General features: G+C 40.4%; 3 protein-coding genes across 8 annotated transcripts in view; 2 read left to right on the plus strand and 1 right to left on the minus strand.

Moving 5' to 3' along the window:
• Window positions 1–1,912, plus strand: part of LOC145392397 (organic cation transporter protein-like) — a 30,934-nt gene extending 29,022 nt beyond the window's left edge. The window contains exon 10 of the mRNA XM_080266803.1: window positions 1,643–1,912. Within this exon, the coding sequence (XP_080122929.1) occupies window positions 1,643–1,912 (270 nt within the window). The remainder of the gene's footprint in view (window positions 1–1,642) is intronic.
• On the minus strand, window positions 1,822–20,099 carry LOC145392396 (zinc finger CCHC-type and RNA-binding motif-containing protein 1-like). 6 transcript variants are annotated; one of them, XR_013895990.1, is made up of 7 exons: window positions 19,905–19,963; window positions 17,745–17,848; window positions 16,548–16,707; window positions 14,031–14,234; window positions 10,192–10,411; window positions 7,481–7,635; window positions 1,822–1,931 (listed from the first exon to the last, which is right to left on the minus strand). XR_013895990.1 is itself a non-coding variant. In XM_080266801.1 (7 exons), exons 3-6 carry the CDS (start codon window positions 16,685–16,687, stop codon window positions 7,505–7,507), a joined length of 699 nt encoding a protein of 232 aa, XP_080122927.1. In that variant the 5' UTR covers window positions 16,688–16,707; window positions 17,745–17,848; window positions 19,905–19,963; the 3' UTR covers window positions 1,822–1,931; window positions 7,481–7,504. The 6 variants fall into 6 exon arrangements, 5 of the variants coding, with proteins under 5 accessions (XP_080122927.1, XP_080122928.1, XP_080122924.1 ...); XM_080266801.1 differs by having other exon boundaries at window positions 7,481–7,639; XM_080266802.1 differs by lacking the exon at window positions 1,822–1,931 and having other exon boundaries at window positions 6,165–7,635.
• A 1,080-nt stretch (window positions 20,100–21,179) lies between these two features.
• Window positions 21,180–24,798, plus strand: part of LOC145392394 (tetraspanin-2A-like) — a 71,030-nt gene continuing 67,411 nt past the window's right edge. Inside the window, exon 1 of the mRNA XM_080266796.1 lies at window positions 21,180–21,283. Coding sequence (XP_080122922.1) covers window positions 21,191–21,283 — 93 coding nt within the window. The 5' untranslated portion in view covers window positions 21,180–21,190. The remainder of the gene's footprint in view (window positions 21,284–24,798) is intronic.

A 24,798-nucleotide genomic window follows, 5' to 3' on the forward strand; every position in this document is an offset into this window, starting at 1 on the left:
TCCAATAGGACCACTGGTTCCCAAGTTATGACTCATTTCTGAAGATAGGAAGTGACAACATTGAGCGGAAGGCCACCAAAGGCAGCCTTTAAGTGAGCAATTGAAAGGAGAGACTAATGGGTCTGCTTGTCCAAACAAACCAGAGTTACTCAACAGCAACAGCAGAGACTTTTGCACCCACTGAAACATCCAACCTTGTGTGGGAGGGAATTTAGGTTAAGATGTTTCATCAACATGTAAGCTGTGCATTTGATGACCACAGGCTTTGAAGGATAAGATTGTTTGCTTGGTTCTTTGGCCATGTAAAAAAATGGAAATAACAAAGGTTGTGAAAAATACTACACACACTACCAGATTTAAAGTAAGAAGAGACATATATGCCGAGATGACAGCTTGATATGGAATGCATATGAGAAAATAAACGTTTGTATTTAAAATATATATATATATATATATATATATATATATATATATATATATATATATATATATATATATATATATATATATATTGTGTGTAGAGTTTCAGACAAAAACTCCAACTTTATTTTTATTTTTTATTAATATCCAGTAGTCTGTTATATCTGATAATTTAACATACCTGTACTCTCTGAGGTTCTGTATTAACACACTTCTATAAACTGACTTCAGTCATCTCAGATGAAGGCATTTTTATTCTAACAGCCATTATCAGAAATGTACCTGTACTCTTAAGAGGTTCTGCATTAACACACTTCTATATATTGACTTCAGTCATCTCAGATAAAGGCATTTTTATTCTCCTAACAGCCATTATCAGAAATATAAGGAAATTATCAATCCAATAATCCATTTTATGTTTACTGAGCATAATTCATATGATGTATTGCACTACCTGTATTACAGTAGTTTGTAAAACTTTGAAGTGACAAACTATTCTTTAACACAGAGTCCTCCATCCATCCATCCATCATCCAATCCTACCTTGCCCCATGAGGAGCGTAGGAGTCCGGGGCTAGGAAAGTTGGTCCTAGCATTTAAGATAAGAGTGACCAGCCTCACTCATCCCTCAGTGGCATTATGTGAGTAATAAGCCCCAACCTTCCCTTGGATATAAACCTTCACCGGTTCAAGCCGATTGGAGCGCCACAATTACCCGCTAAACCACTAGGCACCATAATTTGGTTATATGGTCACCACCCAGCATAGTAAATGGTTTCCTGGTGTACAGGAAACCCTATGGCTTGTCACTCAGTGTAGAGTCACCCACAGGCAGAAGGAACAGGAAAGAAAGACAAAAGAGGGAGTGTAAAGTCACCTGTGGGCAGAAGGACGAGGAAAGAATGAAGTAAAGAAAGACAGAAGAGGAAGGAAGGAAAGGAGGGTATATTTTTAATTTCAATCTTGCCACTTTCATATGACATGTTCAGCATAGATTTTTCAAACTGGTTGGACTAGAGATAGACTTTATTAATCTCTTGAGTGACAGGGCCCTCCTACGCTGAATAAAAACATCTGGAGGCAACAATAATAGAACACAAAGGCACATCATCAGATTGAAAGGTCAGTTATATATTCTCCTCTGCATGCTTCCATATATCACTAGGAATACATTGCAGTAAAAAGTATACCATATGCTGGACTAAGGTTATTGTGTCCACAGGGAAACACAGACCGCAAACTGCCATACTACATCCTCTGTGGGCTGTGTGTATTTGGGGCAGCTGTCAGCACGTTCCTGCCTGAGACGCTGGGCTTGCCACTCCCTCAGACAGTGGGGCAAGCAAACAGGGTGGGAATTGACCAGTCATATTTTGCCTGTGTCACCCACTGGACTAAAGCAAAGGACTCAGCACATCTCAGGGACAGCCGGGATGGGAAGACTGGGGATGCTCCTGTTGCAGTTGCCAATGGTGCTGTCACTAGTGTATAGATAAAGCCATACCACATTTCTGTAGATTAGATTATATATTAGTTATTTTCTGTTTTACCGTATATCCTGTGCTGCTGTAGCATCCATCCATTCATCCTGTACTTTTAAATAAATGACTGAGGATAAGGAGCTTCTTGACATTTCGGTTATGCTCTGCCTTAACCTCTTCAGTCCATGGAGCCTCTAAGTATCATTCCATGTTTTAAACAGTCCTCAGGATGAAAGGATTAGGTATAGATAAAACATACAACAGAAGTACTGTATGTCACATTGTGCTATAAATGTAACAGGCTGGGAATATTTATTAGAAAGTTAACTGACTTAAGCTACAGACTTGATACTTACTGGTACTCATCTTCACTATTCCTCGTCATGCTGTATGTTTTTTTTAAACCTACCCAGTAATAAAACTAAACATTTACTATCACAGCTTACCCTTTAGTGGAAAGGGAAAGGCAAATCAAGGTTTTGGTCTTCCCCCAGACAACTGCCAGGTATAACATTAAAAAACAGTTGTTATGCAATATGTTCAGGCTACTTTTGACTGCCTGGTTATATAAATTTCCCAGCCTGATATGGTGTATGAGTCTATACCATGTAGCTACTGTACTGTAGACTACTTCTCCTAATGTTGAAGTACTGTAATGGACTTTGGTAAGATATGTAGCACCTGTATAAGAAAATTTGTTTTATAAAGTAGTGAAATTTTTTTGTGTAGATATGATTTTGCCACTTTCCTTTCTGTCAGTAAACTGTTTTCCTAAACTTTTCTCTTGCATATATATATATATATATATATATATATATATATATATATATATATATATATATATATATATATATATATATATATATATATATATATACAGTATGTATATAAAGGAGCGTTGTGGTGTTGATGTGGATGTGATAGGAAGCGTTATGAGGAACACACTGAGGTGGTTTGGCCATGTGGAGAGGATGGAGCTGACGAAGAGAGTGTATGTGAGTGAGGTGGAGGGGGGAAGAGGGAGGGGGAGGCCGAGGATGAGATGGAGGGATGGGGTGGAGAGGTATATGAGAGAGGGGGGTGTGAGTTGGGAGCAGGGCAGTGAAATGGCGGGGGACAGGGCGTCTTGGAGGTGATTTGTTTGTGGCCACCCCAAACGTGATTGAGGCGCCTGGCAATAGATAGATAGATAGAAAAATAGTAAAATACATTATCTGTGTTGAAGCATTATTAGTAAATAATAATAAATTAAAAATATGTTATTTATTAAGAGTAGCATATGCAATTCCTTACAGAAATCATTAAAACATATTACTTAAATCAAATGTCCACAGCCTAATAATTTATTAGGCTGTGGATAATTGATTTAAATAATATGTTTTAATGATTTTTGTAAGGAATTACAGATGCTATTATATATCTGTACTGAATTACTAAATACAACGTCTTGCGAAAATGCAGATAAAAGTAAAACTGGCAACATCACAGCCTTTGTTTCCCTGTCCAGTGTCCCTCCGCTTCACAGCCAGCTCACTCCTCTGTTTGAACTTCCACGAGTGAAAAAGTTACTACATGAGAGTATTGTGATACCAACTCTAATGTATGGAAGTGAAGCTTTGACCTTGCTGGAGGGACAGAAGTCAAGAGTGAGAGCTGTGGAAATAAATGAGCTATTTGAGAGGAGCATGTGGAGTTACATGGAGAGACAGACTGGCAAATGAGGAAGTGAAGAATCGTTGTGGTGTGAATATGGATGTGACAGGAAGTGTTAGGACAAACACACTGAGGTGGTTTGGTCATATGGAGAGGATGGAGAGTGAGAGACTAATGAGGAGAGTGTATGTGAGTGAGGTGGAGGGGGGAGAGGGAGGGGGAAGCCAAGGATGAGATGGAGGGATGGAGTGGAGAAGTATATGAGAGAAGGGGGTGTGAGCTGGGAGCAGGTCAGTGATATGGCGGAGGACAGGGCAACATGGAGGTGATTTGTTGCTTGTTTGTGGTGGAGGCCACCCCTTACGTGATTTAGGCGTCTGGCAATAGACAGATAGATAGAATAATAATAAATTAAAGTAAGTAAGTATGTAAATTTATTTGAACATCTCAATATTTACCAGTAATTCCCACAAATATATGCAAATGGTTTGCATTAGCGCTTAGAGACATTGCGCAAGCTATATGTATATATATATATATATATATATATATATATATATACATATATATACATTGGCTGTATCGTCCCAACTTCAGTCGGGATAGGCCGGTCCTGCAGTGGACACTCAAATGGCGAATGAGATGAGATATACTGTATATATATTTGTGGTAGGTGGGGGCACTCACCATCCGCTCACTTGATGTAGTGCTGCTTTCGGGTGTCTGCCCTTTTCTCTCCTCCATCCTTCTTTCATTCCATCCTCTTCTGTCTTTCTTTCATTCTTTCCTCATCCTTTTGCCTATGGGTGACTTTACACTCCTTCTTCTGTCTTTCTTTCCTTCATTCTTTCTTCTTTCTTCTGCCTGTGGGTGACTACACTGAGTGACAAGCCAAATAGTTTCCTGTACACCAGGAAACCATTTACTATGCTGGGTGGTAACCATATAACCAAATTTTGATGCCTGATGGTTTAGTGGGTAATTACGGCGTTCCATTCGGATTGAGCCATTGAAGGTTTATATCAAAGGGGTGGTCGGAGTTTATTGCTCATGTAATACCACTCAGGGATGTGTGAGGCTGGTCACTCTCATCTTAAATGTCAGGACCAACTTGTCTAGCCCCGGGCTCCTACCCTCCACGTGGGGCAACACAGGATTGGATGATGATGATGAATGTAAATTGTCCCATGTTACCAGTTATTATAATGAGCTCATCTTAGTTCACTATACAGTATTCCTGCCATACAGAGGGCGATTCACTAGCCTACCCTGAGGCCTCAGAATAATTTCAATATTCTCATTATTAATTAACTGATGTAAGTGAAATTTGGTACTGACTTTTTACAATTTTTACAATTCATTACAGTTTAACTGTTCAAAGCAGTCTCCTTCAGTGTTTAAACATAACCGAATCCAGCATTTCATACCAGTGATGTTTCAGTATACTGTACCATCACTGGATTCTCCAGAATATTATTTTCTTTTAACTAAATCAGTTGTGTGCAGCTTGTTTATAAATACTTTTCCCTTAAGGTTACCTCTCAGCAAGGAAAATAATCTTGGGTTAATCGGGAGAATATGAGGTCTCTCCAAAAAACGTGTAGCGGCAACTCGGGCTTTATTCTAACACAAGCCATATCATGCCACGTCTCTTAGTCATCGAGGGACATGCGCTCAAATGAACATGTGTTTAGTGCACTTGGCAGTTTGCTGTGAGCTGAACAGTGAAGGATATTGAAGAGCAATATGTTTGCATGAAATTCCATTCCAAACTGGAAAAACTTCTATGGAGGCATTTTAAATGTTGCAACAGGTTTATGGAGAGGACTGTTTGAGCTGTATGCAATGTTACAGGTAGTTACAGCAGTTCAAATCAGGAAGAATATCCACCGAAGATGATGCCAAATCTGGATGGCCTTCCATGTCAAGAGATGATGGATCATGTTGAGAAAGTGCATGCTGTGATTCATGAAAATCATCATCTGACTGACGTGAAGTTTTCGGAGAAGGAGACATCTTTAAAAGTTCATGCCACTCAATTTTAATTGAAAAACTGAAGATGCATTGTGCTGCCACAAAATCTGTGCCACGTCTGCTGACAGATGAGCAAAAAGAGAACTGTGTCGCAGTCAGTCAGGAGCTGTTTGACTTCGAATGCTGATGAAAACTTTCTGAAAAATGTCCTAACAGTTGTTGAAATTTGGGTGTATGGCTATGATCTTGAAACAAAAAGGCAGTTGTCACAGTGGGTTGGGAAAAAAAAAAAAAAAAAAAAATCAGAATCACTCAAACATGAAAGTGATGTTGATCAAATTTTTTTAATTGGAAGGGTGACGTTCATCATGAGTGTTCCATTTGGTAAGATAGTCAGTAAAGTTTTACTTGGACGTCCTGAAGCATTTGAGGGAGGCAGTGCAAAGGAAGAGGCCTGAGGTGTGGATAAACAAAACTTGGATGTTGCACCATGACACTGCACCTGCTCACACGTCACTCCTTATCTGTGATTCCCCCTCCTCCCCTCCCCCAAAGCAAAAGAACACTATTGCCACCCACCTGCCCCATTCTCCGGATTTGGCTCCTGTGATCCCCCCCCCCCAGTTGAAATCCACCTTGAAAGGTCACCAATTTCAGATGAAAGAAGAGATAGAAGAAAATTCGCCAAGTGTACTAAACACACATTTACTCAAGCACATGTACCTTGATGACTAAGTGACGTGGTGTGATGCAGCTAGTGTTAAACTAAAGCTCAAAATTGCCACTACACAGCCCTCCTATCACGATTACACAATGCTGGCTAGTTCATGCACTATTTAAAAAGTTTAGTTTCTTTTGAACGGACTTTGTAAGAAAACACACGATCAGTCACTGAATACAGCATGATCACTGGACCAGTGCAAATGACCAAATGAGGCCGACTCAGTATGTGGCGGTGGGGAAGGATCTTTTCATGACCTGAATGTGTCTCTTTTTAAATTCAAATTTCAGGGAGTTCCTCAAATGCAGCATATTACTGACATACACTGTAATTTTTTTTTTTTTTTTTTTTTTTTTTTTTTACGTGTCCGACTCTGGGCAAAGGCTTAAGGGCCTACTTTTCGGGAGGAGTGACCTATCCCAAGGCCCAGTAGTCCTCCTACACCTCCACATGTCACCACTTCAGCACTAACACCAACCGTCCATATTGAATACATGCTAGGGCTGTCTCATACAGGACTGATTCATTGGTATTAACGGGGGTATTTTTATGACACGTCGGCAGGTCATCTGGTAGATTAGGAAAGTCTGCTTTTTAGGAAATTCAAATCCTTATACTGTTCCTTGCCCCAGCTGGGATTCGATCCCGGGTCCATTAGGACTTCAGGCCGCCTGTCTACCGATTCAGCCACCGCCTCCCCCTGAGTATGGAGTTTCCTTTTATCATCATCATCATCGTCATTGTCTAATCCTGTGTTGCCCTGTGAGGAGCATAGGAGCCCAGGGCTAAGCAAGTTGGTCCTGACATTTGAAAGTGATTAGCCTCATTCATCTCTGAGAGGCATTTCATGAGCAATAAAACCCCAACCACTGCTTGGATATAAATCAGGATTGGAGAGCCTTAATTATCCACTAAACCACTAAGCACCATAATTTACTTATATGGCTACCACCCAGCATTGTAAATGGTTTGCTGGTATCCAGGAAAACATTTGGCTTGTCACTCACTGTTGAGTCACCTGTGGACAGAAGGAAGAGGAAAGAATGAAGGAAAGAACGACAGAGGAGAAAAGAAGGAAGGAAGAGAGGAAAGGGCAGTCATATGAGAGCAGCACTACAAGTGGGTGGATGGTGAGCTCCCCCACCTACCATTGCAGTTATATTGTTGTTGTTCTGGGGCCTCATTGGCAATCATCCTGTATAACTGCATAACAACAGCATATGTAACTCACACTGGTGTCCCACTTCATTTCATATCAATTATCACTAAATTCTTCCTCATCACTAAAGTAAGACGACTTTTTTATCTTTTTCTGTGTAGCTGGCTGGCTCTTCGAGTGTTCTCCTGTAGACCCACTCCTCTGGAAAGCTTCTGCTGCACGTAGTTCTTGCTGTGGAAAAACTCTGAATGAAAAACAATACAGCATAAAGGGAAAAAAGAAAAGCAAAAATTAATAGGACTGACTACATGTATCAGCCAAACTGTAATTTAATAATCACTTGCAATGGATTAGCTCCTATTTACAGCATGAGTGTGAAAAGTCAAAAGTGAGAGCAGTGGCAATGAGTCTGTTAAGAAATGTATGTGTTGCACAGGGTGTAAAAGATATGAAACAGATTTCATGAAAAATGTGAAGTAAGAAAGTCTGTTGATACAAGGGGTAAAGTGTGCTTAGAAGGTATGGTCATATGGAGTGATTGGATTTAGACAGGTTTATGAAAAAAGTGTATGTGAGTGGGTTTAAAGGCGGAGGCACAGTAGACTTTACATGGATATAGTATACTACTGTGGAAGGGGGTAAGGTTTGTAAGTTGATGAAACTAAGGAACTGACAAATGTTGATTAAATATGTGTGAAAAAGCACCTGCTCAGGGTTTAGCACCCTATATTTAACTCAATAAGTTAATTAATTGACTTGGTGTATACAGTATGCAGAGAACATCCATTTAAAAAATACAAAATTATGTGCAGATGGCTGCACTTGTGTGGGGGAGTCAAAATTCTGAAAAACTGAATAACTGTGGACAAATTCACTAGACATGTTGCTGATCAATCTATCACTCTTTTGCTTTCTCTTTATTTTGAGTCCTAACTCTTTCCATCTTTAGGAGGGTGGGAATACAAGTCTGGATGATAACGATGATGTGGAGTATTAACCCCTAAAGCTCGGTTCCCATTCTGGAGCATGAGTCATGGGGACATCAGTCCCCATTCCAGAACGTTTAGACACTCTTATGCTCTCAGCCACTGCTCTACAACAAATAATCATAGGACATTGGAACACCACCCATTTTAAAGCTAAAGAGTTGTACTTTGCCAATTATAATCATTTTTATGGTAGGTTTAACAGTTTTCATAGGAGCAGTTTTTGAAAAATCACTTATTTTTTGTGAAAAATGCCCATTACTGACATTCGACTTTATACATAATGCCCGACCCCATGGGGTTAATCAATGGGCAGTTTCTGGGTGTATCTTCATGATATGGTTGAACAGAAATTGGATATGGCTAATAAGGTGAAAAAAGGAATACTATACAGTACATACTCCATTCCAGGACATTTAGACACTCTTACGCTCTCAGCCACTGCTCTACAATAAATAATCGTAGGACATTGGAACACCACCCATTTTAAAGCTAAAGAGTTGTACTTTGCTAAGTATAATGATTTTTATGATAGGTTTAACAGTTTTCATAGGAGCAGTTTTTGAAAAATCACCTATTTTTTGTGAAAAATGCCCACTACTGACAGTCGACTTTATACATAATGCCTGACCACAAGGGGTTAATCAATGGGCTGATTCTGGGTGTATCTTCATGATGTGGTTGAACAGAAATTGGATATGGCTAATAAGGTGAAAAAAAGGAATACTGTACAGTACATACTAAGGGCTTGATGGCAGGTGTGGAAAGCCAAGAACATACCATTATCAAGTAGGTAACTGCACAGGAAAGGGAGATACTGACACTGCAAAAGAAATTATCCTATTCTGCTGTCAACAGAATGGTTCTACCTGACTGGTGTTACAATCCACCAGATGTGTCACAAAAGTGACATACTGCAACAAAGTTTAACCGACTGACTGCTATGATTTCTCTCATCTGAAAATTGCCTGGTGTTGGCCCAAATAAATCTCCTCTGTATAACAACAGAAAAGAAAGGGTTACTCTATGATAGTTTTTCTAGCTTTAATCAGTTAATATACAGTATATCTTAGTTCAACAATATCATCTTGTGTGAGCTTGAATAAAACACCTATAACAACTGCAGAGAAAAGGTTAAGCTATGCAAGGACATTTCCTTGGAAATGAGGCAAAAAATGTCAATGGCATGTATGATAAGTGAATTGATAGATGTTCTATTTCATTGGGTGTCGTGCTGATAGATTCTTCTACTCTGGTATGATCGTACTCCACTGAAAAAGATGAGAAATGGATTTGGATGATATAAAACCCACTGCTTAATGAATGACACATGGCTTCAAGTTTGGTGACTGACCACACACTATTCATTCTCAGGCAGGAAACAGTCACCCACAAGTAAATAAAGTGAGTCCAAGCTGAAACTCACATTGCTCCTAATCTTATCTAGGTACACATCTTTGTGATTTTTTTCCAACGTGTTTATTTGTAAAGTAGCTGGTTTTGGTACTTGGCTTAGCTTCCAGTCTACAGAAAACACCTTAGCTTCCAATCCACAGAAGACATCAGCTGTATTATGGACAACCTCAATACAGGATTCCGTAAGAGGATTCATTGCAGCATTTCACTGACTGATTTCAAATACTGTTTACTATAAGCATATGAAGTTAGTATTTATCAGCATTATCCCTTCCAGTACAATGGTATTTTTTTAATTACATTCTTGATACCACTAAAACTTATTCTCCTTTGGAAAAGCATATCATAGTATAAAGGCAAAAGAGCATGAATGTGTTTTACCTGATATCTAATGGCTGCACTCAAGGATTCATCATCAAAATTGTCCTCACTGTCACTGGCATCAGGACTATCATCTTCATGTAATTTCTGGCTCTTGTTGGGTCCTTGGGGGTTATCTTTTTTCCTTTTCTTTGGCTTTTTCTTTGGTGGGTCTCTGTTCCCCAGCAGGTTTCGTGGACAAGTGTAGCTCAGGTGTCCTACCTCCCCACATTCATAGCATCTGAAAATTATTGTGGGGCTACAGTAATATTAATGCAATAAGACAGTTGCATTGTTGAAAAAGATAACACATAGCTTAAGTTGTGATTACTGAACAAAATTAATAAGATACATCATGGAACTCTTAAAAGTATTGTATGGTAAATAGTTAATCAGTAATTTTAAAAGCCAGTAACATATGATTAACCAATGACTATTTTCTACAAAAGATTATCTATAATGAACTGCACAAATACTACCAGCAAAAAATTTTCCTTTTTGTTTGACTGAATATTATATGACTGAACAGTGTATCATGATTATATAGTACCTTTTCTACAGTGAAGGTATCACATTATTATGTTATCATTACCATTATCCTACCACTACTTCCATTATTACGTGATGTAGAGAGATCTTGAGCACGGCTTTTTTGGCCCTTTCAGGATATGGATAAGAGAGAATGGAAATTCCAGTCCCACCTCCCTCATTCTGTGTTCTGGGAGCTACGTCTACCGTGAGTTCCTATGCCAGAACAACAAGGTAAGAAGAGGGTCAAGAAGTGGAAGGGAGAGGGCATTTACAGTCTCTTGCACATATAGTACAAACCAATCTAAGCTTGTCATTTACTTCAGAGAGGGCAGTGGAGATTTTATATTAATTTACCATAGAAATGTACATGTTGTTCAGCTTCATGAACACATCTGTGTGTGGATTTTCAGCCTGCATTAAGGGTGAAATTTGCAGTTCTTGAAGTGTTGCAACTCTAAATCTCGAGTTGTTTTGAGGTTGGTCTGTGATAATAACACTGTGTAGACTAGGCAAGAACAAACTTGAAGAATATGCTGTGAGTGTAGTCAGATTTCTTCACTGCCCTGATATAGTTTTACATGGAATTTGTTCCTATCTTTAGGGGAATACATTGAATATCGTTGGCCATGACTGACAATGTTAGGAAAAAAAAAAAAAAAAAAAAATCCACTATGTCATGTAAAACTATTTTGGCCAGATTTAAAAGATTACACAATGAAGGAAAAAAGAATGTTGATTTCCATGTTACCCGTTATATGGTTAAGGAACCCAAAGCTACATTATCATAGTTCGGAACATGTATGGATAGGAAACCAGCCTACATCCAATAGCATTACTTGATCAAAATTACAGTACAATAGTCACCACCAAGCCACCACATGGATTCAAATAAAAGCAAGACAGTGCAGGGTGCACTATAGTAAAGCCCCAAGTTTTGCACATAACTGGTTCTGTGAAAAGTACCGCGAACCATGAAACCGATAAAGTTGGGGCATTGATCCTATGTAGGCTAATTGGTTCTGGGTTCAAGGCCAACTCCGCCTTAACCCCTTAACTGCGGGTGTCATTCCAGAATGACATTGAAAAAACTGGACCAAACCGCGGGTGACATTCTGGAATGTTTGTGAATTTTTTGAATACCGTGCGTTTTTTTCCGCGTGTCAATTGTTTCAAGGGAGAGTAGCTATTAAGTTTTTTCACTCCAGCCGACCCCCAACTCCCTTCTCCCACCCCCCGGGGCCCCCCCCACCCCTGCCCAAACACACATCAGTCTTTGTCCAGCTTTGTAAGTGACAATGGCGCTGATGTGGCAGTGAAGTGCAGGCAATTACAGTGCCTTTTACCTGCCCCAGTGAACACAGAGTGGGTGTTTAGCGTATGTGCAGTGTTCATATATGTTTATAGTATTATTATCAGAGTGTGGTTGGCATTTGGTAATGGTGTGTGGGGCGAAAAATAGTGATTTTAGATTGCACATTTGTAATGGCATTGCCCGTCCAGCAAAAGTCAACGAAGTCATGAAACCTACATCATTGCAAAGCTGAAGGATAGTACTTTCTAATGGTATCTTATTTTTCACACTAGCTTTATTCTGTGCAGAGTTATAAAGGTTTAAAGTTTGTTTACATTTTGGCTGGAACCCCTGCGGGGGAGGCCAGTTGTGTCAAAACAATTTCCGTGGTTAAAGGGTTAAACCCACTTATGCAATGTAAAATTTGCTGAGCACACCTGAAAAGAAAGTAGTATTAATACAAAGTACATAATAGGCATGGAAGCTCACTTTGAAGGCTGGAGTGAGGTGCTTAATGGAAAGGATGGGGGTGTAATTTCCGAGACAGGTGGTGAGTCTACTGCGACCCGCCAACTCTGGCACCTCAACCCTCCTCTGCCTATGCTGTCTCTGCCTCTCCATGCGACACATTCGTCCTGTGCTGCATCTCTTCTGTGGCAATGGCAGCGAGCGAGTGACGAATGCTTTCCATGTGCATGGTTTGTTTACGTTTTCTCGCTGCAAACGGAGGGGTTTTCACGCGAAACTCGGTGTTTGGGAATACTGTACTGTATTTGCTGACCACTGCTAACCATGAAACGAACGAAGATGTCGCCAAACACGAGGCTTTACTATGTATGGTACAAGCCATCTGGTGCTTTAGATCACTGAACTACCAGGCATGTAAATATGATACCAGGTTCTTATATACAAATATATATGCAGAGATTGTCAGGCATGAAAGGACTGATGATGTTGGAATCTCTTGAGTGTGTGAATGAGTTTTGTTATTTGGGGGACATGTTATGTGCTGGAGGTGGGGCTAAAGCTAGCTCTGTAGCTACAGTAAGGAGTGGTTAGAGTAAGCTGAGAGAGCTGTTACTCTCCTAATACTGAGAGGGTTCTCCCTCTGTGCTAAGGGATCATTGTATGCAACATGTGTTAGGAGCACATTGCTCTATAGTAGTGAGACCTGGGCTGTAATTTTGTAGGCTCAAACATACAGAAATGACAATGATTTGATCGGTGTAGTGCATCCTTGCGTGTGTGGCCTGGGGAAGCTAGGATTGTGATTGAAGAGTTGAGAGGTAGGATGGGACTTGAATATATTGGTAGTGTGATGAGGACAGTTGGATTGTGATGGTTTGGGCATGCTGGGAGGATGGAGGATGACAATTGGGTACGGAAGCTGGGAAGTGTGAATGTCAGGGGTATGGTTGCAAGAGGCAGTTAAAAAAAGACCTGGGATGAGGTCACAGTGTGACCTCAGGGATAAGGGGCTGAATAGGGAGGCTGCCAGTAATTGAGCAGTGTGGACAGCCACCATTAGGTGACCAAGGCCGAAGCATGATGTCATATATCGTTGTCAATGTTGCATACTGGTAATCAGGTGCTGTACAGCCTTTCTGATATACAGTCTTTACCATACCGGTACTGTATACAGTATATACCATTGTGTAAACACAAACCTTAACACTTTCAGGCTCCTTTGACTCAGTTGAATGAATCTGTCTGACAGAAGAAATAAATTTCTGTCCTGAGTTGTCCTAACCATGAGAAGGTTAAACATCAGCTGGGTGAAGAAACTGATATAAATCTTAAATCTGTATCAGTTTACAGTACTAACAGAGCCTTGTACCTTTTTTATGCTGCATCTGAAATCTGATATGGTAATTTTTTAATGCAAAAAAAAATGAACCAAAGGCAGAAAGCAAGAAAAAATAGATGTTCTGGTACATACTTATGAACATAAGAGAAAATCAGTTATACATGTCAATGAAGTTTTTCATCATCATTATTCCTGAGGGACAAACAATATACAAGCTCATATAGAACATACTTTGATTTATCGGGATATTCACGTCTCCTGATAAATTCTGGAGCCCTGCCATTGTCAACAGCCATACTGGCTTTCAAAGTGCGTCCAAACATCGTGCAGCCATTGGTCCCCCTTACACATGCTTGGGCTTCCTCACGAGTCAGGAACAAGAGGAATGCTACCCCACGGCTCTTTCTGCTGTTCTTATCTCGAAGTATTGTTACCCTGGAAAGAGCATTGCAGTAACTTTAGTGAGACCACTATATAGGTACTTTGTACCAAACTAAGCTAATATACTAATGGTGAGAAGTGTTAATATTGGGGGTGGGGTTATGAGGGGTAGACCGAGAAAGACATGGGACGAGGTCATTAAGTGTGACCTTAGGGTTAAGGGACTGAACAGGGAGGCTGCAATGGATCGTGCAGCGTGGAGAGCCGCCATTAGGTGACCAAGGCCGACACATGCAAGCATGTTGGAGCCTTTAAAAACGAAATAAAACTACAAAAACAGTAGGTAAAGTAATGCCGATTACAATAACTTTTAATGTTAATACAGGATATGTGTCAAGCGTGGAGGTTGTGCATTTGTAACTCTTATTTCAAACACAAAGATGCACATGAATATACATGGTATTGAGGGAACAGAGATCATGTTGAAAGAAGCCTGATTGATTACGTGCTTGTATAGAGGTCGATGATAGGAATGGCTGCTGATACGGGGGCTGTGAGAGGACGATATGGAGGTCTGTCAGATCATATGATTGTGGTATGCAAGATCAACCTGAAAGGAGTGAGGTGGATCAGGAGAGAGAGGAGCAGTCAGGGAAAAAAAAAAAGCTGAGGATCAAAGAAATGGCAGATGATTACAGGACCAAAACAGAGGAGTTAGAATGTGAATTGGAATGAAATGGATCTGGACAGCCTGTGGAATGCATATAGGGACTGCTTAGTTAGGAATGCAAAAGCAGTGTGTGGTGTGGCAAGAGTAACAACAAAGAAAGGTACAGCATGGTGGGATGAGGTTAAGAGAGCATTGGAGGAAAAGAGGAAGAAGTAGCTAAAGTGGTTACAGGACAGGGGTTCCTGAATATATAGAGAGCAAGAAGCACGTATTGTGGTAGGTGGGGGCGCTCACCATCCACTCACTCGATGTAGTGCTGCTCTCGGGTGTCTGCCCTCTCCTCTCCATCCTTCTTTCTTTCCATTCTCTTCTGTCTTTTTTTTCCTTCATTCTTTCCTTGTCCTTCTGCCTACGGGTGACTTTACACTCCCTCTTCTGTCTTTCTTTCCTTCATTCTTTCCTCTTCCTTCAGCCTGTAGGTGACTCTACACTGAGTGACAAGCCATATGGTTTCCAGTACACCAGGAAAGCATTTACTATGCTTGGTGGCAACCACATAACCAGATTTTGGCGCCTGGTGGTTTTAGTGGGTAATTATTGCGCTCCAATCGGATTGAGCCGGTGAAGGTTTATATCCAAGGGGTGGTTGGGGTTGATTGCTCATGTAATACCACTCAGGGATGAGTGAGGCTGGTCACTCTCATCTTAAATGTTGGGACCAACTGCCTAGCCCTGGGCTCCTACGCTCCTCACGGGGCAGTGTAGGATTGGATGATGGATGAATGGATAGAGTTTTAGCTAAGCCTCTTGTACAGCTTGGAGACAAAGCAACTGTGGAGTAAGGGGCTTAATATATTTGCATTTTCAAATACCTGAGCCAAGACATGTCAGTGCAGTGTTTGATATTCTTATTTCAGTCACAATGGAATGTGAACCATGAAAATCCTACATTATTGACTTGCATATATGTACTGACAGCGGGAGTTGAGCTACATTATTCTCATGTCACAGTGTTACTAATGTCTGATTAAGGCTAAAGGAAGTCAAGGTTCTTAGCAGGATGTGGCATTATAAGTTTGGTTAGATCTTGTTAAGTTTGGTTTGTGTCTTTTGCCATTGTTGTTGTTGAAAATAAGAAAGTAGAACTATCAACAGCATGCCCTGTGAAACTGGCCACACAGTCATCAATGCATCATAAAAGCCTCACATAAATATACTTTTGTGTGTCTTTTTTTTTTTTTTTTTTTTTTTTTGTGGTGGTGGTGGGGTGCTAGTGTTGATGAGGTATAGTTAAAAAAAGAAAAATTAAAAAAAAAAAAATGAAAGAAACTCATGAATACCATTTATCTATAAAACACCTTTTATTCTACTAGTTAACAAGTTGCATCTTTCTCTAATTTCCCAGTTACACATCCTCTTGATACTGTATTATACTCTACTACTACATGGGTGTCCATTAATGAAAGGCTTCCAGCCAGTATTCAAATCAGTTTCATAAGATCATTTCTCTTCAGTATCATTTTGTATTGCAGAGAATTCATTTTATCTGTTCTAATAGCTACCGTAGCTCATACACAGTATAGTAGGCTGTACATCAAGAGACCACTGACCAAGCTATTTGTGCAGGTCCTTTCACCCAATGGCAGCCCTCCATGTGTCATAGAACTACCAAAAAATTGTGAAGGAGCATACTGTACCTCACAAGTTTGCCAAACTTCTCAAAAATCTTGTGTAAGTCAGTATTGGTGAGAGTATAAGGTAAGTTAGACACATAGGCTGTGCTGGAACTGGGTGCCAAAGTTGTCCCTCTTCCTGGTCCTCCCCTCATACTTGCCATCACTTCTTGACAGCTTCACTCTGAAAAAGCAAAATTTATCCACTACTGTTCTGTCGATTTTCATCCATCCATCCATCCATCATCCAATTCTACTGTATGTCGCCCCATAGAGAAGTGTAGGAACCCAAGGCTAGGCAAGTTGGTCCTGACATGTAAGATGAGAATGACCAGCCTCACTCATCCATGAGTGGCATTACGTGAGCAATAAACCCCAACCACCCCTTGGATAAACCTGCACCAGCCCAATCCAATTGGAATGCCTTGATTACCCACTAAACCACCAGGCACCATAATCTGGTTATATGATTACCACCCAGCATAGTAAATGGTTTCCTGGTGTACAGGAAACCATTTGGCTTGTCACTCTGTAGAGTCACCTATAGACAGAAGGAAGAGGAGAGAATGAAGGAAGAAAGACAGAAGAGGGAGTGCAAAGTCACCCATAGGCAGAAGAAAGAGGAAAGAATGGAGGAAAGAAAGAAGGGAAAAAGGAATTCTTCTAAAGATCAGTGACAAGTGGACTAAAATCTGAGTTCATACAGGATCAATTATTGTATTCTGTCATCATGCCAAGAGAAAACTGGTATATCCTCAAATGTTCAGAATAAACGAAAATAAATCTACTACTGTACTCAGCAATTTAGGAGCTCACATAAAAAGTCTCTGTCATCTGTTTAATGTCACAGAGCCATTTCAAACACTGAGATGACTTATTATTGACAGGATCTGTAATCCCATGCTACAACACAGTACTGTACACCATTTTGCATCACTGAACACAGTTTCAATTTTTACTTAGATGTGCTGTAATAAGTGCTGCCTGGGTGAGAGAGAGAAAAAAAAACAAACAAACAAACAAACTTGTAATGTCATTTTTTTTTTAGAGAGAGAGAGAGATTTAGGTGCCAGACACTTTTTTTTTTAAAAACATGGGCATATTACTACACTTTTTGGTGCTACACATGAAGTGCACTGTTTCAGTACATGATTTACAGTATACTGATGTATACTTGCTGCTGAATTAAGAATTTCATGCACAAATGTCTCCGTAACTAACCTTTAACCCTTGCCAAGCTGCAGGCTTCATATGAGGCACAATGAAAGTCTGCACAGACTAAGTTCCAAGCCTCATAGGCGGTACAGTTTACACTGGTAATAAAACTATTAGGGAAGGTAAACTACAGTCAGTCCTCAGTATACATCAGTTTGGTATGGGATAAATTGATGGAATGGTGAACAAAAAATTATACCCAGTTTTGCGATAAGAAAGGCGAATTTGCTAATATGATAATTGTGGTGGCCACATAAGACAATCCTGTGCATATTCAGTGTCTCCCAAGCAAGCCAACAGTCAGACATTTGAACCAGTATGGCCGCCCACTGTTTACATTTGTTGTGACTGTCTCCCTTTCGTTCCGCTTCGTGTGTGCAGAGCCATTGAGACACCATTGCTATCATCAGATAACAGTGCAAGTGCACAACAAATAATGCAATATTAAGTGGTAATTTTTGTGTGTGTGAAGTTATGACTTGGAAATCATGGCTGGCAAGGATGCTGCAACTAGTGAAAAGCCTGTGTTATTGAGGGTGGCAAGGGCAAGCCTAAGAGGTTAGTTTTCTTGAGATTTTAGGGTGTGTGGCCCTTGGCCCCCCTCCCTGTCCTCATTGAACCCATGTTGTATTGACCTCAGTATAGCCTGGTGATAATAAGAAAACCCAGCACAAGCCTAAAAGGTAAGTTTTTTTGAGATTTTAGGTTAAGTGACCCTTAGCCCCCCTTCCTATCCTCATTGAAACCATGTTATATTGACCTCAGTATACGATAAATGGTTATGTGATGAGTTTTCATTTGACGTAACCCCCATCACATACCGAGGCGCAACTGTACCTTACAAAGAATCAGCCTGGCAGGGGTTAACAGTATCTTGCATGGACTGTTTATGAATAAACTGGTCACTATATACAACAAAGTGTTTATAATAATCATGACATAACTATAACAGTGATGATTTCATTTCTGCCCATGATAAGCCAAGATACACAACCAAAAGTTCTATCTGTCTGTCTATTGCCAGACACCTTAATCCCATAAGGGGTGGCCACAAACAAATCGCCTCCATGTCGCCCTGTCCCATGCCATTTCACTGCCCTGCTCCCACCTCACCCCCCCTCTCTCATGTATCTCTCCTTTCCATCCCTCCACCTTATCCTTGGCCTCCCCCACCCTCTTCCTCCCTCCACCTTACATACATTCTCATCAGTCTCTTGCTCTTCATCCTGTCCACATGGCCTAAGCACCTCAGTGTGTTTCTCCTTACGTTTCCTGTCACATCACATCCTCACCAGAACGCTCCTTCACTTCCTCATTTTGTCAGTCTGTCTCTCCACGTGCTCCTGTCAAGTAACTCATTTCCATTGGTCTCACTCCTGACTTGTGTCCCTCCAACGAGGTCCAAGCTTCATTTTGGTATGTTAGATTGGTATCACAATACTGTACTGTCATGCAGTTACTTTTTCACTACCAGGCACACTACCCTGTTTCTAATTGCTGCTTTCAAAGAACCAGCAACTTTCCTTCCTTGTTGTACCCTTTTCAAGCACTTCAACCTCAAAACTTCCATCCTTACTCATCAGACTACCCAGTTACTTAAACGCACTCACATTTTCAATTTTGACATCATCCAACCTCACTGTACATTCAGTGACTTCATTTCACATGAAGACCAAAACTTTACTCTTCCCAACATTCATCTTTAGATTCTGTTTCTTACACACTCCCAAACTCATTCAGCAAGCCTTGCAGCTCCCCTTCGTCTTCACTTAACAACACAGTATCATCTGTAAACAACAGTACAGGGAGTTTCCACACACTGCCCACTCTCATTAGAGTCATATTTAGAATTCTAGTAACACATGGCCACTTGAGACTAGTATAAACTATTACTATATCTTAAAACTAAACCTAACAGGACTTAACCCAACCATGAAAACCACATCCTTTAAAGCTCAAACCTAACCGAGCTTAGGGTCTTTCGGTACAGTACCAAGCTAGGCATACTTTGGAAACATGATAGCCAAAGTTTTTCCATGAGAAAAGAAAATGGCCTGGGGTTAAAAGAAAATAATACACAAGCATGTATTTGCCACAAAGCATTGCATAAGTCACTCAAGGGAAGTGTGACAGTTGAACATGGAACAGAAACCCCAAATCAAGTACCCTGTGTTGTTATTTCAAGATGCCCCAATCACGCTGTTAAAAAGGCTGGAGGATGTGAACTATGGGAAAGACAGTTCTAGAGCACTGACCAGTTTTGTACATGAAAGACAGAATATACCAATGGGAAAATCCACTGGCACAGTAAACGCTCAACATGGCACTGAACACGGAAAAGACTGTATTGAAAGGGCAATACCGGATCGGAGGCATCTTACAAATCAAAAACCCAAGAAAGAAAGAAAGAAAGAAAAAAAAAACGACTACTAGAGACACTATAGACAGCACTATCGAGCGGCCGAGCGTGTGATATAGCGGAGTCAAATGTAAACATTGAGGCGATCGCGCTCAAGAACTGTTCCAGCGATCAATTTGAAATGGCTGAGTACGAAGTCTTCTGTAGCTAATTTCAGGCCGAATGCATAAATATGAAATTGTGAGCGTTGTGGAAATGAGTGGGTGTGGCAGGAGTGATATATAGTTTTATAAGTGATAAAGTTGTATAGACAGAAAGAAGATGAAAGTGGCACAAAAGATTGGGGAAGAGGGCAGTTGTAAATACGTGACAAAAGCAGAAGAGAGTTAACGTTAATACAGCACGTGGCAAATGCAGCAATCAGGAGAAATGAGATGGAGTGCTTTTAACAACGGGATGTTCAAAACTAAGGTTAAAATCTTAAACGCACTCATGTGTCAAGCAAGGCCTTGCGGGGCCTTGGTGTCACGCAACTACGAGCGCTGATTCGAATTAGGGTAAAAACAGTAATAATAATAACAATAATAATAATAACAAAATTGGTGTATTAGAAAGGCCACCCGGGGCAACCTGCCTATAATGAAGAGTTGTGGTGAAAGTGCAAGCGCCTTTAAAGGCAGTTCACAAGACGATCCGCGAGCCGGATTGTTTACGTCGAGTGGTGTGTGTGGCACACCGCGGAGGGCCGTAGCGCGAGATCACGGCGCAAGTCAGTTGTCAACCGCCCACTGAGGGGGATAGTTGCATGTAACTTTCCCATGTTCTTCTTCAGTGACTAGTTCCATGCATCGAAAATCTTTGCAGTGTACGTATACCAATAAGAATTGAGAAGTTGAGATTCTTTCATCATCAGTGGGCTACCCTAACAACCGTGTAATGATACTTATTTTAAATTAAGAAGTCAACTGATACTGACCTAGAAGACCGGGGGGAAGATCCATTGCTAGAGCCACAAACTCCATCCTTATTGTCATCACAGCCATTCGTAAACAAGCACCACTCCGTACCGGCCAGATCACCAACATTCACAAATATGAACTGGAAGAGGTTCAACATGTTCAGTATGGAGAACAAGTTGGTGGGGTGGCTGCGGCATGTCCTCACTGCCATCTCAGTCTTGTTGTTCGTGAGTATTTTTGTTCCCATTGCGTATTATTGTGAGGACCAGAAGCCTAATTTATATGTAAGCCTGTTTTCTAGTATGTATACACGGTGGCCCGTGCATTGTAAGTTCCAGTAAATAATTCGTTCAGTATCATAAACCGATATTTTTATCACATTTCTAAAACGATATCCGAAATTCTGCGTTAGGATAGCAATCTCCTCTCGGAGACAACCAATTTTTCACAACTTTGACCCCATCAGTATGTAGGATTCAACTACTGTACAGTTGAATTGTGTTTATAACCATTGGAGGGCAAGTTGCTACTTCCAGTTTTGAAATGGTTAGCGTGAGATTTTTTTTTCTTTTTAGCATCCTTAGTGCTAATCCTTAATTTGTGAGGCTACAGGTAATGCATACTAGTTTTCAGTCTTACACTTGCTTAATTTAAGTATACTGTGGCGTACCCTGGGACAGTATACTGTTCGCTCATCAGGGTAATTTAAACCATTTGTCACCAGTATAAATCCAGTTTCTTCAGTACTTCCACTCTTGATGCTGTAAAATCTTCGTTAAGTATTGAGTTCCAGTCATTTACTATTCTTGAAAAACAATATTTCCATTATATATATATATATATATATATATATATATATATATATATATATATATATATATATAGCGTGCAATTTTTTCCATATAACTGTGCCCTTATGTATTTCATTAATTATAGTCTTGAATTTCAAAAATAGGCTATTCCCGTATTAACTCGTACTTCCTCATGGGTCTTGTACGTTTCTACCATATTGCGCGTTCTACGATAATGCAACGAAGTTAAGATCTAATTATGTTAATCGCCCTTAATAATGAAGGGCACTTAATATTGGGGCTCATCTTGTTCCTTTTAGTTTATACAAGATTTTCAATATCCAACGTGAACTATGGCTACTGTGACCGAGCAGAGTTTCCACATTCAAGAATTGGTCTCACCATACTATAGTACGTTCTGGTTACCAGAGGTCCATCAAGATGCATACTCCTAAAACCATGACCAGAACACCATTTGTCTTTTGACTGATATATACCATAATTTAGTGATTCCTTAAGCATTGTTAAAGCATTTTATAGACAGTGGCATGGATTATAGAGTAGATAAGAAGGTCAAGTTGCAGACAGCAGTTACTAATGTCATTTCATCACTTTGGCATTCAGAGCTCCACGGGCCAGGTTGGTGGCCTTCGACGGTGTCCCATTTGTACCGTTTATGCCGTTCCTCATATTCTAGCCAAGTAATCATAATGTATGTCTGCGTTCGTCACAGTGTGCCACATGATAGTGGAAACGCTTATAGATGAGTTAATTGTCCAATTTCCTTTCGCTGAAAGGCGCTTATTATTTATTCTTGCACCGGAGTGTTTTATGCAGCCTAACTTGAGATGCCTCGTCGTGGCGGGCAGTCAACTAACGCCTCCTTCCGGGTGGGGTAGCTTTCGATAATTGCATCATCATAAGTACCTTTTTTTTTTTTTTTTTTTTTTTTTCCAAAGTGACTGGCATTTTCTCGCGTGACTTGCCTAACCTTGCCGTATTTGCCGGGAGCCTAGGAAGTGAAGGAAAGTAGGTAGTGATCCGGTATTAGGTGCGTCCATGGGTGTCCACGAACATAACGTTGACAACATAGCTTGCAACATGTTTGGATACATGTATGCAGCAGTATTTGGACAGATGTGTGCAAACATGTTTCAGTGCCGCCTTGAACTTTGGCAATAGAAGTAATGCGGTAGGTGTGTCCATACGAGGCACCTGAGCCTTCATCATGATGTTGCCAGCGTGATCTGGACGATACTGTTCCGAGCATGTTTGCAGCTTGTTCGTTAATGTGTTGTTTACACGTTGCCAGCACGTGTTCCAGCACACGTGTGGAAGCGCCATCAGGCTTCTGTAACACGGACTCCTATACTTAGTGAAATATAACTGTCCAGCATTAGCGAAATTTAATTACAGAGTTGACCTGACCATGAGATGATAAAGTTAACACAGGCTGTTGTGACTCAGTAGCAAAAAATTAATATTAGCTGGATTCTAATAATATAGCACTAGCCGTGTGTGTGTGTGTTTTGGGCAGCCGAAAATACACATTCAAATCACACCAAAATTGGCACAAAAATCGCTGATGTGGAAAACTTGGTCCCATCACGATTGAAAAACTTTTATATTTAATGAGCTATCACATTTTGACCAAAAACTTCGCTCCCGGAGCCCGGCATAGGATCTCCGTAGAATTTTTTGTCCACAGCTATAACTAAAATATAGCAGCGCGAGAGCCCTCCGCAGGAACAAGTGCGAGGGGCCCGAAGGGCCAACGAGCACTAGTAGAATACTATTATTGTCCATACCGTAACAGCAATCAGCTAGTAGTCAGCCAGCCAGGTTTTGTTTTCGGTTCATCACAGTAAACTTGTCTGTGATTAATTAACCTTAACTGCAAGTCCCTAAGTTATATAAGATAAAATGATTACCTATTCACCGCGTGGCAGGAAATCAACTTTTTTTTTTTTTTTTCTGAATCGGGCGACGTAATTTTTAAAGAGTAATAATTGTTGTTTCCAGACAGTTCAACTTAGGATGAATATACTGAAGGGGTTAATGAAGGCTACCCAGTAACGAACCACTGCAGTCAGAAAAATCTCTTCTAAGCGGGAAAAATTATAGGAGGTAGGAAGATCAGAATAAACAATAAAACAAGTTATCAGACTGAAGGGGTAAAAAGTGCAGCTGAAGGTAGTGGTTAGCTTCGTAAATGTTAGCTCAGACACCCCTGCAATTGGGAGACTTTTAGTTTATTCTTGATACTATTAGACAGTGTTAACACTGGAAGGATCTATAGTAGTGACGGTGCATATTAAGGCTGTATTTAATCTCCAGTCCTAACACTCTCCTAACAAATAAAACCCTTGGTGGTAGGATGAGGTTGTAGAAGCTGCAGTGAAGGGGAAAAGAAGGCTTTTTCGGGAAGGAAAAAAGGATGGTTAGAAAGAGAAATACTTGGCTGCCAAGCTTAGGGCGTTTAGAAACGACGTTTGCAGGGCAAAATCTGAGTTTTGGAGTCTTTTAGTTGGTAACCCAAATAGTGTGGAAAGGAAAACTATGATATTTTAGGTGGCAAATCAGATGAAGAAGGAATACAGGGATTTCATAGGTGAGCAGCGTGTGAAGAATTGATGAAGTAATGAATAGTGGGGATATTAAAGATGCCTGAAGAGACCATTACAACCGATTGTTCAATGGCAGGATGCAGGTGGGGAAGGCAGCAGTTGTGTCTGGGTTGGTTACTGAAATGCTGAAAGCCGCTGGTGAAATAAGAGTGGGGTTGTTTACTGACTTGGTAAATACGATCATAATTATATGAGTGTGTTGTTCCAGATGTTTGACTGAAGAGTGTAATTGTAAATGTGTATAAGGGGGAGTGTGATGCCCTGGAAAGAGGAAATTATAGAGGCATAAAGCTTGTGGACCGTATAATGAATTAAAGAGAATTT

This window comes from Coenobita brevimanus, chromosome 22 (assembly GCF_032717465.1).
Source record: "Coenobita brevimanus isolate Jiangsu-jjx chromosome 22, ASM3271746v2, whole genome shotgun sequence".
Taxonomy (NCBI): Eukaryota; Metazoa; Arthropoda; class Malacostraca; order Decapoda; family Coenobitidae; genus Coenobita; species Coenobita brevimanus.

Coding starts and splice junctions, on each gene's coding strand:
- LOC145392396 (XM_080266801.1), bottom strand. CDS start 16,687: ATGGCAAGTATGAGGGGAGGACCAGGAAGAGGGACAACTTTGGCACCC. Junction 10,412..14,030: donor GAATATCCCGATAAATCAAA/GTATGTTCTATA, acceptor AATAATTTTCAG/ATGCTATGAATGTGGGGAGG. Junction 7,640..10,191: donor GTGCAGCCATTAGATATCAG/GTAAAACACATT, acceptor GTTTTTCCACAG/CAAGAACTACGTGCAGCAGA.